Source organism: Salvelinus alpinus, chromosome 33 (genome assembly GCF_045679555.1).
Source record: "Salvelinus alpinus chromosome 33, SLU_Salpinus.1, whole genome shotgun sequence".
In the NCBI taxonomy this organism is placed as follows: domain Eukaryota; kingdom Metazoa; phylum Chordata; class Actinopteri; order Salmoniformes; family Salmonidae; genus Salvelinus; species Salvelinus alpinus.
The window spans coordinates 5,937,216-5,952,325 of record NC_092118.1 but is presented as its reverse complement, the minus strand read 5'-3'; the positions used below and the strand labels follow the sequence as shown (position 1 = coordinate 5,952,325).

At 45.4% G+C, this 15,110-nt stretch overlaps 1 protein-coding gene across 1 annotated transcript; it reads right to left on the bottom strand.

The window, feature by feature from the left end:
* Positions 1-296: 296 nt before the first annotated feature.
* LOC139562882 (protein bangles and beads-like) lies at positions 297-7,081 on the bottom strand. Its single transcript, XM_071381004.1, has 2 exons — positions 6,931-7,081; positions 297-2,610 (listed from the first exon to the last, which is right to left on the bottom strand). The coding sequence occupies exon 2, from the start codon at positions 2,600-2,602 to the stop codon at positions 869-871; it is 1,734 nt and encodes a 577-aa protein (XP_071237105.1). The 5' UTR covers positions 2,603-2,610; positions 6,931-7,081; the 3' UTR covers positions 297-868.
* Between the last annotated feature and the right edge of the window lie 8,029 nt (positions 7,082-15,110).

Sequence of the window (15,110 nt, the reverse complement as noted above, 5' to 3'; positions counted from 1 at the left end):
TGTAGAAGTTTGAAATGAATGATGTTCTGTAGATAATGTCTCCGACTGCTGATATTGGTGCACTCAATCTATCAGCCAACAACAATAAAGCACTGGACTAATTTCAGTTTTCAAAGATCTCCATTGTTTGCACCTAGGTTTACTTATTATAATCAATCATAAAGGTATCTTAAAATACAGTTGAAATAATTGTAACATGCTAAAATTTACTAAAATGACCTGTCATTATACAATAAGGCCTTGTGTCAAATGACTTTTGCCTAATTTATATAGAATACATAACAACAAAGGAGCAATCAGGTATAACAGTCTTTTTTTATTCTCCATTCCAAGCCATCAATGAACATTCCTTACTGTTTGCACCATTATAAAAGCCCAAAACTTTTCATCCATTATTTTTTCATATGGTTAAGGAAAGGATATGTGAAAGTCGAAATTAGATCACTATTGAATGCTATTCTGATAAACCATTTTTAATATTCATCAGGCTCACACACAAAGACAAGACTACTCATTCCATTCCAAATTTCCAATGTCATGTTTTTTTCTCTGTTGTCCAGTTTTTTTCCCGGTTTTCCTATACTCATCCCTCAAATTTTGCTGGCTTTCATCTCACCACAAATGCTGCAAACACAGGCTGCCCCTCTGCAATGACGTGTGGGGCACAAAGACTCAACACTGCATCCATGTCTCACATCTCTTCCTACATGTACCTCACTCCCCCTCTCTACACTTGAGTGGTTGTATTTCCTTTTAGTTAACCGGAAACTCCTTTGCCACAACAAACATTTTTAGATTTATCTTCAGAAGCTTGTGTTGGAGGTTTTTTTGGATCATTAGGGACTTTAGGTACACATTTATATTAGCTTCAGACCAAGTCAACAGCCTGACTTATTGCCTCACCGATTGCCTCAGGAATCTGGATGTCGCCAGTCAGGTTCAAGTCCTTTTTTAATTCACAGTCAATTTGCACCTCAACGGCATCCTCTGGCTTGTCAATGCCATTGACACATTCCTTTTGCTGTGGCTCCGGGGCAGACACGGCAGCCGGCTCGGCCGCCTGCTCCTGACACTCCCCATTGACCTCAGGGGCAGAAGGCTCAGCAGTAGCCTCCTCTGCGGAAACAACTTCCCTGTTGTCCAGCACAGCCTCCTGTGGCACAGCGTTGGCCTCCTCTGCAGCAGCAGGTGCAGCAGATTCTGAAATGATGATCTCCGGGATGGGTTCTGCAATGTCGGCAGCCTCTGGCTCTGCTGCCTCTGTTACTGCATCAGCAGCTTCAGGTTCAAGCTCTGCTACGGATTCTTCTACAGGTAGGGGGAGCTCTTTAGCGGCTGGTTCTAGGACGGATCCTGGTTCTGCGGCTGCCTCTGGCTCTGCGGCTGCCTCTGTGGCTGACTCTGACACAGCTTCTGCAACTGATGTAGGCTCCTCCTCCCGTGCGGGTGAAGCTGCTTCTGCCACTACTGGTGCCTCGGGCACAGCCTCAGGTTCTGGGGCCTCCCCTGTAACAGTCTCTGTTTCAGGCTCTGGAGCAGCAGGCTTAGGTTCTGTAGTGTCTGCCACTTCTGTGGCTTGTTCTGTAGCCTCAGCATCCTTTTCTGTTGCTGCGGATAGTTCCACAGAGGCTGCCGTAGGCTCTTCTGGTGCAGGCTCTTTTGGTGCTGCATCATGCTTTTCTGGTGCAGGCTCTTTTGGTGCTGCCGCAGGCTGTTCTGGTGCAGGCTCTTTTGGTGCTGCATCATGCTTTTCTGGTGCAGGCTCTTTTGGTGCTGCCGCAGGCTCTTCTGGTGCAGGCTCTTTTGGTGCTGCCGCAGGCTCTTCTGGTGCAGGCTCTTCCACTGCAGGCTCTTTTGGTGCTGCCGCAGGCTCTTCTGGTGCAGGTTCTTCTGGTGCTGCCGCAGGCTCTTCTGGTGCAGGTTCTTTTGGTGCTGCCGCAGGCTCTTCTGGTACAGGCTCTTCCACGGCAGGCTCTTTTGGTGCAGCCACTGTTTCGTCTAGTGCCGCTGGTTCTTCCGGTGCCTCTGTTTTATCTGGTGTTGTTACAGGTTCCTCTGGGGATGCTGCTGGTTCCTCAGCTGCTGCAGGTTCTTCCAGTGCTGACACTGGCTCTTCTGGAGCTGCGGCTGGTTCCTCTGCTACTGCTGCAGGTTGTTCCGGTGCTGACACTGGCTCTTCTGGGGCTGCAGGTTCTTCTGGTGCTGCAGCTGGTGCTGGCTCCTCTGGTGCTGCCGCTGGTTCTTCTGAAGCCACTGGCTCTTCTGCTGTTGGCGCTGGTTCTGCCGGGGCTGCCACAGGTTCATCTGGTACAGCCGCTGGCTCGGCGGTGGCCCCCTTGGCCACAGCCTCTATAGCTGACAGGGCCTCTTCTGTCGCTTCTGTGATGGTTACCGCTGCCGACTCCACTGCTCCCTCTACCGCAGCAGACACCTTAGGAGCAGTCTTCGCTGCCAACTCAGCGACCGGAGCTGGTGCTTTGCTCTCCACGGCATGGGCCACGGCCTCAACGGCACTCACAGCAGCCACAGTAATCTCCTCCTTCTTGTCCTTTGGGTCGCTGACATCGTACCCCTTCTTCCTCTTGCTCAGCTTGCCTCCCATGGTGTCTCCTAAAAGTGAATAATAAAATCAGAATGACTTAACAAGTGTGACAGGTTGTTGCGTTTGATAATCAATGCATAGCATATATCAATTTCCTTGAATTACCCACCACAAACCTCAATACCAAGTTAAAGCTGAATAAAATTCAAAGCATTGCAATCATGCCAACATAGTGCCGCCTGTCTCTGTTGTAAGAAAGCACTCAGTCGGGCTTTAAAGGGGGAAAGCATTTCAATCTGGAGACCACACTCTGCCAAATACTATTGGCAAAAAGACAAATGACCACTGCATGGGAACTACTCCAAGTTCTAAACTATCCAGTGCTCTTGTATAAACCACAGGACAAGACACCCTCTCTGGAGTCTTAGGTAATGTTATTATGTGCCAAGTGAGCCTCCCATTCTACTGTTGCCCTTTAATGGTCTGTTTTAGTTGTACACTTATTCCCACTGGTATACTTTTAGAATAGCAGGTTAGAGGCACAGTTAGAGGAGGAAGGGGGACTTGAGTTCACAAAATAAAGAAAAAAACACAAATGTTTTTAGCTATAGGTTTTGGGAACCTAGTGAGCACTTGTTGTGCATGACTAGGACCTGTTCAACAAGCCTGGTGAAAATGATTGTATAATCTGCTAACCCTCTATAGCTATCTAGTGCACTGTATATAAATAAGTAAGGGATAAATCAACGAGGGGCTATGCGTTCTGTGGAAAATAATGAACGACGTGGAATGCCCTTTAACCAATCAGAAACGAGTATTGAAACAATGCCATGGTATTTTAAAAACGACAGGTTAGTGAGACATTTTTGGGGGCTATGGTCTGGATTTTCTCTATAGTTTAGTGCAAGGGTTAAATAAGATTCAGGCCAGGGTAAGCATGGATAAGATAACATGTTATTTTACAGACCACAAACTCCTGTTCTGCACACTCCTGTTACTTTGCAACCACTAAAGCATGGGAATGAATGAAGGGATAATCAAAGAGGGGCTATGCGTTCGGAGTGGAACTGACCTTCCACAGAGAGATGCATTATTTTCCAGAGAAAGCATAGAGCCCAGAGTTGATTATCCCAGTTATACCATCCCTTTTATAGTATTTGCTTGTAGAAATGTGTTCAACATCCACTGAAGTAGCTAGCTAGCAAGTTTACTAGATATCTACAGTAGTTACCATGGTAACCAAACAAACAGACGCGCTAGTTTAGCGGGCCAAGCCATCAGACCTAGCTGCGCTATTATGAAAATCCAATTCAACAATACCAATACTGTTTTCAATTTGTGTCACGTTCTGACCTTTATTTTCTTTGTTTTGTCTTTATTTAGTACGGTCAGGGCGTAAGTTGGGTGGGTAATCTGTGTTTTGTGTTTCTGTGTTGTATTTCTGTGTTTGGCCTGATATGGTTCTCAATCAGAGGCAGCTGTCAATCGTTGTCCCTGATTGGGAACCATATTTAGGTAGCCTGTTTTCTGTTGGGTTTTGTGGGTGGTTGTTTTCAGTCTTTGTGTGTCTGCACCAGATAGAACTGTTTCGGTTGTCACTTTTGTTGTTTTGTATTTTGACTGTTCACCTTTATTAAAGTAAGATGAACAATTACCACGCTGCACCTTGGTCCTCTTCTTCTCCTCCAGACGACAACCGTTACAATTTGACTTTTGCTTTCAAAAGCAGCTCAAACAAAACGTGTAAAAATGAACTATAGCCATTGATTTCTTTCATGCAAAAAAAAAAATGCCCAAGGGAGTGTGGTATATGTCCAATATAACATGCTAAGGCCAGGTCTACGCACGATGCAACTCGGAGTGCCTAGATACAGCCCTTAGCCATGGTATATTGGCCATATACCACAAACCTGAGGCGCCTTATTGCTATTATAAACTCGTCGCCAATGTAATTAGAGCAGTAAAAATACATGTTTTGTCATACCCGTGGTATACTTAAGCAATAAGGCATGAGGGGGTGGTATATGGCCAATATAACATGGCTAAGGGCTGTTCTTAGCAGGATACATCACGGAATGCCTGGACACAGCCCTTAGCCATGGTATATTGGCCATATACTACAAACCCCTGAGGTGCCTTGTTGCTATTATAAACTGGTCATTAACGTAATTAGAGCAGTACAACTAAATGTTTTGTCATACCTGTGGTATACGGTCTGATATACCACTGCTGTCAGCCAATCATCATTCAGGGCTGGAACCAAACAGTTTATAATGTCTGATATTCCACGGCTGTCAGCCAGTCAGCATCCAGGGCTCAAACCACCCAGTTTATAAAGGGAAATAATGCATGCTCTAGAATGCTCTTCAAGCCAATCAGAAAGGACTATTCAACAATGCCATGGTATAAAACTGAGTAGTAGTATTCCGAGTAGTAGTACTATACATCATCCACTGATGACAACAAAAACATATAGCTAAACTATTTTAGCTATAGATATAGCTAAACTAAGTATGGGTGTAGGGTTAACGTTATCACACTGGTCTCACTCACAAAATTGTGTTTATTTTACTCCATTGCCATGCTTGTAAGAGGAAGAGCTGATTTCAACCTACTTCCCTTCCCCCTATCAGAAAACCGAGAACTGGAAGTTAAATGTTATCTGAGAGATTATGTTTGGTGATAATAGTACAAAATGATTCCTTTATATAACAGTAGGCTGACTGTCACAGAAAACAATATTTACCATGGGAATGGATATACTAAACAGGCATTACAGGTTAAAGGTTTCTTCTGCCTGACATACAGTTTTAAGTGAAGCCGAAAGGTGGAAAATGCTCAACATGCAGGCGGTTCTCAAAACATGAAGCAAAACTAATCACGAACGTAACAATAGACTATGACATTTTCCGCAAGTACTTCGATTGACCATTATCCAAAATGTCACAAACGTAGTTGAATCTAATCTGTCTTTCTTGTTAGATGGGTGAGAGAGCGACTGCCATATAGCATATTTATTTGAACTGCAGAACACACGGGCGTGATCATAATAGGAGCTGTCCATAGTGCTGCATTAGGGCAACCAAGAAGGGATGCTGACAGAGGGAGCCATGCGGCAGGCCAGGGCAGGCTATGGGCTGTACAGCTAAATCCATGCTGATATCAGAGCAGCGATGGGTCCCCTCTACTAGGCTATCGGATAAACAGGCTTTCATATTCCTCCCAATCACTATCCATATTTAAGGGTCGCTATAGCATGCGAATTAAGTTAATTGCGCGAGTTATTTATATGTGTTTGACTCAATTCATTTACTCGGTTTACATGACATTTGCCTATACACACACATTAAAAGAAAACAGTCAGACATTTCAAAAAGAGATTTCAAGATACATCTGCCAAAAGCACATGACAATGTTCACACATTGGGGAAGTACATGGAGCTTATAGGCGACGAGGGGGTGAAATAGTACCGGTTTAGGGGTGTGAGGAATAAACCAATTATAGCAATATGATCACACACAGATTACTGTAAACACTACCGGGTAGCCATGTATTATTTTCTATTAAAACTCAAATAGGGCTGAAGACACGTTCAATTACATTGAAGGAAAATGCGCAGGTAATTTTACAACTCCTGTTGCATCAGCAAGGCTCTGAGAGACAGGCATCCTAGATGCCTGCTACAGAATGACGTTAACTGTGAAATCCACCTGATTGTAAAAAGTATAACTTTTATAGCTTGGATGGATGGCAGTCTTTGATGTTTGTCATTATAGAACAAATCTAAGTAATGATTTAAAACGATATATTATCGACAGGGAAGGCACAAGCGCAATGACTCCATTCCCCCAAACACATACCCCCGCTACTTCACTCTATCTTCACTGTTCGTTAATGTTGCCATACCGTCTTGTGGGACACAGGCGTGTAGAGCTACGATGGAAAATATGTTTGTCTTTTTTTCTATTAAGTTTGAGTCTTGATTTGTCATCTTACTCTACACTTGATCTTTTTTCAATGTATTACATAAATTGATTTGGGCACACACAGCCCTGTCACCCTGATGCTTCTGGATAAATAAAAAAAAGTCTACACCTCATAGCGCAGACAAATTGTTAAAATCCCAGGAAAGACTCTTTGGAACATCCACATAATAAAACGCAAATCGTGGCTCGAAGATGTTGAATGTGAAAATCTACGCACGCACCGGTAGGAATGCAAATACATGAACAAAAGAGAACAAAGGATAGCTTATCCAACTCTTTCTCCCTTCTCTATTCTTTATTCTCCAATTGACCACAACAGCAGGCTATACGTTCTCTTATTTTCTCCAGAATAAAAAAAGAACATACAAAAGCTGAAAAATATAGATACAAAGTTCACTAACCTGGATTTCTGCCTTAAACCCAAACGGTAAGGAGAGTCGAGGAACTGATGTATTCCCTTGCAAGACTGAGCACGGACTGATAATAGAAAGAATCTTGCGACTGAAAGCTGCACCAAAGTCCTCCTCGCTCCCTGAGGTGCAATCTAGGACTGTGCTTTTTTGAAGAGTGCCCCTATAGGTTTGCCAGACATCATTCGCTATCACAATCTATTCCACAATCTAGGAGAAAGTGGGGTAAATGTAGCAATTTTTTACATTCAGCGTCACTCTGTCAAGGGAAATATAGTATTCTTCCTAACAAAGATATCTAGGCTACATATATTTCAGGATGTTGTGTATCCCTGGAAATATTCAGAATTCATGTAAACGTTACATTTTTTAAAACATACTGTAGCTTGTTTTCTCTCAGTACAATTTACCCCTGAAATTGGGTAAATTGAGCCGCAGTACAGGGTAAATTAAGCCACCTACACATTTCTGTACTGAATGAAATATGACCTATGTCTATCTCAGAGGAGGCTGGTGGGAGGAGCTATAGGAGGACAGACTAATTGTAATGGCTGGAATGGAACCAATGGAACAGAGTCCAACGCGGTTTCCATATGTTTAATGTGTTTGATTCCCTTCCATTTATACCATTCCAGCTTTCACAATGACCCCGTCCTCCTATAGCTCCCCCCACCAGCCTCCACTGGTCTATCTTTATTTCCCAAACACAATTCAACACAATCACAATCCCTTTTTTGTATTTTAATATATTTTAAGCATATTTTAACACAGGCTTAATACCAAACAAACAACGTACTTAAAAAAAGAAACACTTTTAACATAGGCCAGGCACGGTTGTTACCTCATATCCCAGCAACAATGATCAATGATCCGGGTCAACAGCATCAATATAAAAGTGTTGCTTCCATCCCTCTCCTTGCACCAACCTGGGCTTGTTACCTTTCCCTCCACAAAAGCCTAGCATAGTAAGGGAATCATCTACTTCACTGATTGAAATGCTACTAGCGCACACTACTAACTAGCCTGCCATTTCACACTAGTTACACAAGGATACACTATCACAATAGGTTTAGGACCTCATACAGCAGGTTATAGAGACCCCAACTGATGTATAGAACAATCTTAAAATTATCTACTGTGGTGTAGATACAAGCATCATGAAACCTCTTAAAACCTCTGAAGGATCGTACGCTTTTTAAAAATGTTCGCCTAAAATGACATACCCAAATTTAACTGCCTGTAGCTCAGGACCTGAAGCAAGGATATGCATATTCTTGATACCATTTGAAGGGAAACACTTTGAAGTTTGTGGAAATGTGAAATTAATGTAGGAGAATATAACATATTAGATCTGGGAAAAGATAATACAACAACAAAAAAACAGTAGGGGATCAAACTGTAGAACCAGTTCCTACATTTGAATATAAAAATGGATTTCATCAAACAAAACTATGCCACATTTTATCTCTGGGACCATCAGGATGACAAATCAGAGCAAGATTACTGAATGTAAGTACATTATTTACCTTCAGAGGTGAATGTATCAAACCAGTTGCCATGATTAAAGTTGTTTGTTGTTTGTTGTTATGCACTCTCCTCAAACAATAGTATTTGTTCACTGTAATACCTACTGTAAATTGGACACTTCAGTTAGATTAACAAGAATTTATGCTTTCTGCCCATATAAGACATGTCTATGTCCTGGCTGTTACTTACAACGGTTGTTGCTAACATTAGCGCATGTTAGCAACAACCGTCCTGGTATAGGGACACCGATCAAGGAACTCTTAACATAAAAGATTTATTTGACTTGATGAAAATCAATTTTTTTGACCTTACTTGCTTACCACTTTTACCATGTGGTTTCATCCTTCACAGACTCCATGAAATGATGACCTAAATATTTGGTAAAATTATAAATGTTATGTTTCACTATATTGGATCATTCCAATATATTGGTATCACTCCGCAGTGGAGGGATACATCCGAGGTGAGAATTTACAGATTTACTCCCGTGTACACCTGTGTCACGGCTGGGGTCCGCCCCTATATATAGACCTCATGGCCGCAACACACGTTCTCTTTCATTTTCTCGGCGGACGTCCGTATGGTTTGAGGTACAAACTTTCTGAAGTTCGCTTGGTAAGTCACTGGTAAGTGTAATATCTTGCGTGGAAGTATACTCACTGGCTGTTTGCATCCTGGAGCAGCTGGCCAGATGGCCAGCCCCTTCTCTCGAGTGCTCCACTCGTTGCGTGCGGTTGGTCTATATCTTCCGCCCGTGGTTTGTCGTATTTGTGTTTTGTTAGCGTTACACTACGACTCCGTGTGCATCCATTAGTATGGTGGCTCTTGCTGCCACAAACAGTAATTTACCTTACATAACTTGCCGACTGGCATGTTCTATGTGTGTGTTGTGAATTGCTTCAACATGCTGCTTCCCGTGCCTCAGGCGTGGGTTCTCTGCTAATTACCCTGCAGGTTTCTTTCTTGTTCTTTACCCCTGCAGAGTGTAAGAGTATCGTGGTGGGCTTTCCACTACATTGAGACATTAAATTCAGTTCCTTAATGGAGTTATTCCATCATATGGTGCTGTTTTTACTGCTTGGATATTTAACCGGTAGGTAATATTGCAGTTGGCGTAAGACAAAAACAAAAAAAACTAATAAGTCAAACCCATTACCTGGTTGCAGTTTTTTTGTCTGCCTGCTTTTCCTACACAGGGTTTCCCCATTTTTTTGTAGAGGTACTGGGTAATTTATCCCTCTCCAGGTTTCTATTCCTCCAAGCGGGTCACAACATAAGCTCTCCCAGGGTGTCGGACCCCTGCTCCGTGGCCTTGTTGGCTTGGCTGAGCTTATGGCTTCCCTTTGTGACAGGTGTGATGGTGGCATCCCCCATGGGGATCCGCAAACCTCGTGTATGCACTGCCTGTGTTTAAGCCACGTGGAGAGGGCGGTGGAGCGCCCTACTGGATGCCAATTTTGTGTGGTGTTCTCAGAGCACCTGCGCCTGGCGCGATTGGAGGCCATGCGCGAGTGGATTAGCCAGGCTCGGGCTCAGGCTGGGGACGAACTCCCTCCCTCAGGAGTGGTGCACCAGCGAGCTGTTAGTACCTCTACTGGGCCCAGTTCCCCTCCCAGGAAGCGTGGCCGGAGCCACCGCAGGTAAAGCCCATCTGCTGCCAGTCCTGGATGGGGGCAGGAGGGACCACCTTGAACGGAGGCCGCATGCCCTGCATCAGGAGGTTGATAACTTTGATGGCGACGACAGCTGTTCCCTGTTGGCCAGTGATAGGCTGTTCCTGGGGGACGATGCTGGCACTATTCACCACCGTGAGTGGGGCAACCAGAATGACAGGCCATCAGAAGCCGGCAGCGGGGCTTCATCCAATTCCGGTGCCCGCTCCTGTCCTTCAGGGGCCTTGTGTCTCCACGGTGGCCGACCCTCACTCCTGGACAAGAGTGCCATCCGCAGGATCAAGACACCAGAACGGCTAGGTGGGTTCTACTCCACTTATTTTGTGGTCCCAAAAAGAGATGGATTCTGGACCTCCGCAACCTCAATGGGTACTTGAAGGTACTGAGGTTCTACATGCTTGCCCCAGCACGTGTGTTGCAGGCCGTGTCCAGGGACCAGTGGTTTGTGACGCTGGACCTGAGGGATACGTACAGTGGGGAGAACAAGTATTTGATACACTGCCGATTTTGCAGGTTTTCCTACTTACAAAGCATGTAGAGGTCTGTCATTTTTATCATAGGTACACTTCAACTGTGAGAGACGGAATCTAAAACAAAAATCTAGAAAATCACATTGTATGATTTTTAAGTAATTAATTTGCATTTTATTGCATGACATAAGTATTTGATCACCTACCAACCAGTAAGAATTCCGGCTCTCACAGACCTGTTAGTTTTTCTTTAAGAAGCCCTCCTGTTCTCCACTCATTACCTGTATTAACTGCACCTGTTTGAACTCGTTACCTGTATAAAAGGCACCTGTCCACACACTCAATCAAACAGACTCCAACCTCTCCACAATGGCCAAGACCAGAGAGCTGTGTAAGGACATCAGGGATAAATTGTAGACCTGTACAAGGCTGGGATGGGCTACAGGACAATAGCCAAGCAGCTTGGTGAGAAGGCAACAACTGTTGGCACAATTATTAGAAAATGGAAGAAGTTCAAGATGACGGTCAATCACCCTCGGTCTGGGGCTCCATGCAAGATCTCACCTCGTGGGGCATCAATGATCATGAGGAATGTGAGGGATCAGCCCAGAACTACACGGCAGGACCTGGTCAATGACCTGAAGAGAGCTGGGACCACAGTCTCAAAGAAAACCATTAGTAACACACTACGCCGTCATGGATTAAAATCCTGCAGCGCACGCAAGGTCCCCCTGCTCAAGCCAGCGCATGTCCAGGCCCGTCTGAAGTTTGCCAATGACCATCTGGATGATCCAGAGGAGGAATGGGAGAAGGTCATGTGGTCTGATGAGACAAAAATAGAGCTTTTTGCTCTAAACTCCACTCGCCGTGTTTGGAGGAATAGAAGGATGAGTACAACCCCAAGAACACCATCCCAACCGTGAAGCATGGAGGTGGAAACATCATTCTTTGGGGATGCTTTTCTGCAAAGGGGACAGGACGACTGCACCGTATTGAAGGGAGGATGGATGGGGCCATGTATCGCGAGATCTTGACCAACAACCTCCTTCCCTCAGTAAGAGCATTGAAGATGGGTCGTGGCTGGGTCTTCCAGCATGACAACGACCCGAAACACACAGCCAGGGCAACTAAGGAGTGGCTCCGTAAGAAGCATCTCAAGGTCCTGGAGTGGCCTAGCCAGTCTCCAGACCTGAACCCAATAGAAAATCTTTGGAGGGAGCCGAAAGTCCGTATTGCCCAGCGACAGCCCCGAAACCTGAAGGATCTGGAGAAGGTCTGTATGGAGGAGTGGGCCAAAATCCCTGCTGCAGTGTGTGCAAACCTGGTCAAGAACTACAGGAAACGTATGATCTCTGTAATTGCAAACTAAGGTTTCTGTACCAAATATTCAGTTCTGCTTTTCTGATGTATCAAATACTTATGTCATGCAATAAAATGCAAATTAATTACTTAAAAATCATACAATGTGATTTTCTGGATTTTTGTTTTAGATTCCGTCTCTCACAGTTGAAGTGTACCTATGATAAAAATTACAGACCTCTACATGCTTTGTAAGTAGGAAAACCTGCAAAATTGTCAGTGTATCAAATACTTGTTCTCCCCACTGTACGTACTTCCATGTTCCTGTTCACCCAGGTCATTGGCAGTACCTCCGATTCATTTTCAAAGGGACGGCTTACGAATTCATGGTTCTTCCCTTCGGCCTCTCCTTGGCACCCCACACTTTCACAAAGTGCATGGACGCTGTCCTGGCACCTCTCACGTCCCGAGGATTTTTGATTCTCAATTATCTGTGCCCCAACCAGGATTCTGTCAGACAGAGACATGCTCTGACCCACATCGGCAGGCTGGGCATTACTGTAAATGACAAGAAGAGTCATCTGACGCCCACCAGAAGGGTTCAGGCGATTTTATCTTGCCTCTACCATTTTCGGCAGGGGCGGGTGGTTTCCTCCCTGGCCTGCTAATGCCTGTTGGGCTTGCTGACGGCAGCCTCGTTGCTGATTTCCCTGGGCCTGCTCCATCTCCGGCCTCCGTAACGGTGGTTCACCTCCCACCAGCTGCACCCGAAGCGCCACCGTCACCGCCAACTGCGGGTGACCGCACAGTGCCTCAGGGCACTGGGGGGCATGACCAAGGGCAGGTCGGCCAGCGACTGTTGGCTACCCCCATGGAGCGGCAGGCACATCAACACACTAGAGCTCCGAGCTGTACTGCTGGCCCTGCGGTCTTTCCTTCCATATCTTAAGGGAAGACATGTCCTGGTGAGAATGGACAACACCACAGTGGTGGCTTACATCAACCATCAGGGTGGACTGAGGTCTCACCACCTCCATCTTATGGCACAGGAGCTCCTTCTCTGGGTTGAGGGACGTTTAGTGTCTCTACATGCAGCGTACGTACCTGGCATCCTGAATGTAGCAGCGGATATGCTCTCGAGGTAGGGCCCACCACCTTGGGACTGGAGCCTACATCCTCAGGTGCTGCAGCACCTGTGGGACAAGTTCGGGAGGGCGCAGGTGGACCTGTTTGCCTCCCTGGACAATGCACACCACCCCTGTGGTTCTCCATGTTGGAGCCACCAGGGCTTTTGGGCTTGGATGCTCTGGCTCCCGATTGGCCAGGGCTAGAGCTTTACGCATTCCCCCGTTTTCCCCTGATCCAGGCTGTGCTGGACAGGACCAGGATGGCGGAGCATCGTCTGCTGCTGGTGGCCCCATACTGGCCCAGACAACCCTGGTTCAGCCTTCTCCTGTCCCTGTTGTCTGGGACAACTTGGCAACTGCCCCTGAGACCTGACTTGCTGTCTCAGGCCGGGGGAACTCTGTGGCATCCGCACCGCCTCAGTCTGTGGGCTTGGCCGCTGAACGGCACCAATGGTCCATGTTAGGACTACAGGAGGGCGTAATAAACACCATGCAGAGCACAAGGGCACCGGCTACAACTGTGGCATACCAGTTGCGCTGGCAGTTGTTGTGGTTTTGGTGCACTGGTATTGAGGTTGTGCCCGAGTCATGCGGGGTGCAGTATGTCCTCCAATACCTGCAGTCTCGCTTGGATGAGCGCTTGGCAGCCTCTACACTGAGAGGGTATCTGTATGCCATGTGGGGTGGATGGACAGGCCAGTGGGGCGCCATCCCTTGGTCTCCAGGTTTATGAAGGGGATTTGTCGCCTGCGTCCAGCTAGGACCCACTCAATGGCGAGCTGGGATCTGGATGTGGTCTTGGCAGCTTCGGCAAAGCCGCCTTTCGAACCATTGGAGTCTGCCTCCCTGAAACACCTCTCTATGAAGGTGGCTTTCTTGGTAGCGATTACTTCCATGAAGAGGGTGGGTGAGCTCCATGATCTTTCGGTAAGTTCTGAGTGCTACCGGATGGACCCCGGTGGGAGAAGTATATCTCTCCGCCCCAAACCTTCATTACTACCAAAGGTTCTGTCAGACAGGCATGTGAACATCCCTTTTTATCCTACCAGCAAAAACATTGTAATCAGATTACAGATACTTTTGAAAAACAAGATGATTACTTCGAGGATTCATTTTAAATTCCGAAAGGATGTTTGCGGGGGGAGAAAATGGACACTTCTCTGTTTTCTCAATGACATTCAAATCAGCATTGAAAAAGGCGCAAATTTAACGTGGTTCCACCTGAGCGAGTCTGACCACAAGTCAGAGACCAGTATGATGACACACCAAATGTGTTTGATGGATCACAGGAAAAGAGCAGGAATAGGCTTTTGTAGGCTACAGTCCAAGTTATGTCTTCCAATGGTGCGACTGCTGTCGGCATCCAAAGATTATCCAACTTGAATAAACGCTTGGAGGTAAGGATGACAGCAGTGGTGTAGTCTACGGCAATACTGATATCACGGATATCACATACAGATATCTACATAGCGCATTGATGTGAATCACACTGCTGCTCTCTCATTTAGCTATTTGCACTATACGGATTGTGGTTGTTGTGGATGGCTGTTCCCACATCTAAATATGTATGTGAACCCAATAATGGTTGAATTCAAGAAGTTGAAGCTGCCTATCAATCATTGTTGCGCTCTTGCAACATCTGCAGAGTGCGGATCCCAGCCTATGGAATAAAAGTGGGCCTTCTATTGCTCAATCTAAATCATGCTGATAAAAAAACACATCCATAGGCCTAATGGACACATGCTCAAACTTGCACACTTTTGATATACTTAAAGGGGCAATCTGTAATTGCTACATCCATTTTTGGACTTATAAATTAGATATATTAACATAAATATATAATTTAATCGTATTATTATATGTAGTAGAAAGCGATGGGTTAGAAGAAGCCTACATAACCAACCCATAAATTAAAATGTAACATCCATATATGGCCATCTATGTAAACTTTAACATTTATTTATCCTGCAATAGATGTCGTTCAATCTTCTCTCTTAAGTAATCTCAAAGTAACTGAATGTAATCAGATTACGTTACTGAGTTTGGGTAATCCAAAAATTACATTACTGATTACA

What these genes read in the sequence shown, in the direction of transcription:
- LOC139562882 (XM_071381004.1), bottom strand. Translation starts at nt 2,602, where the DNA reads ATGGGAGGCAAGCTGAGCAAGAGGAAGAAGGGGTACGATGTCAGCGAC.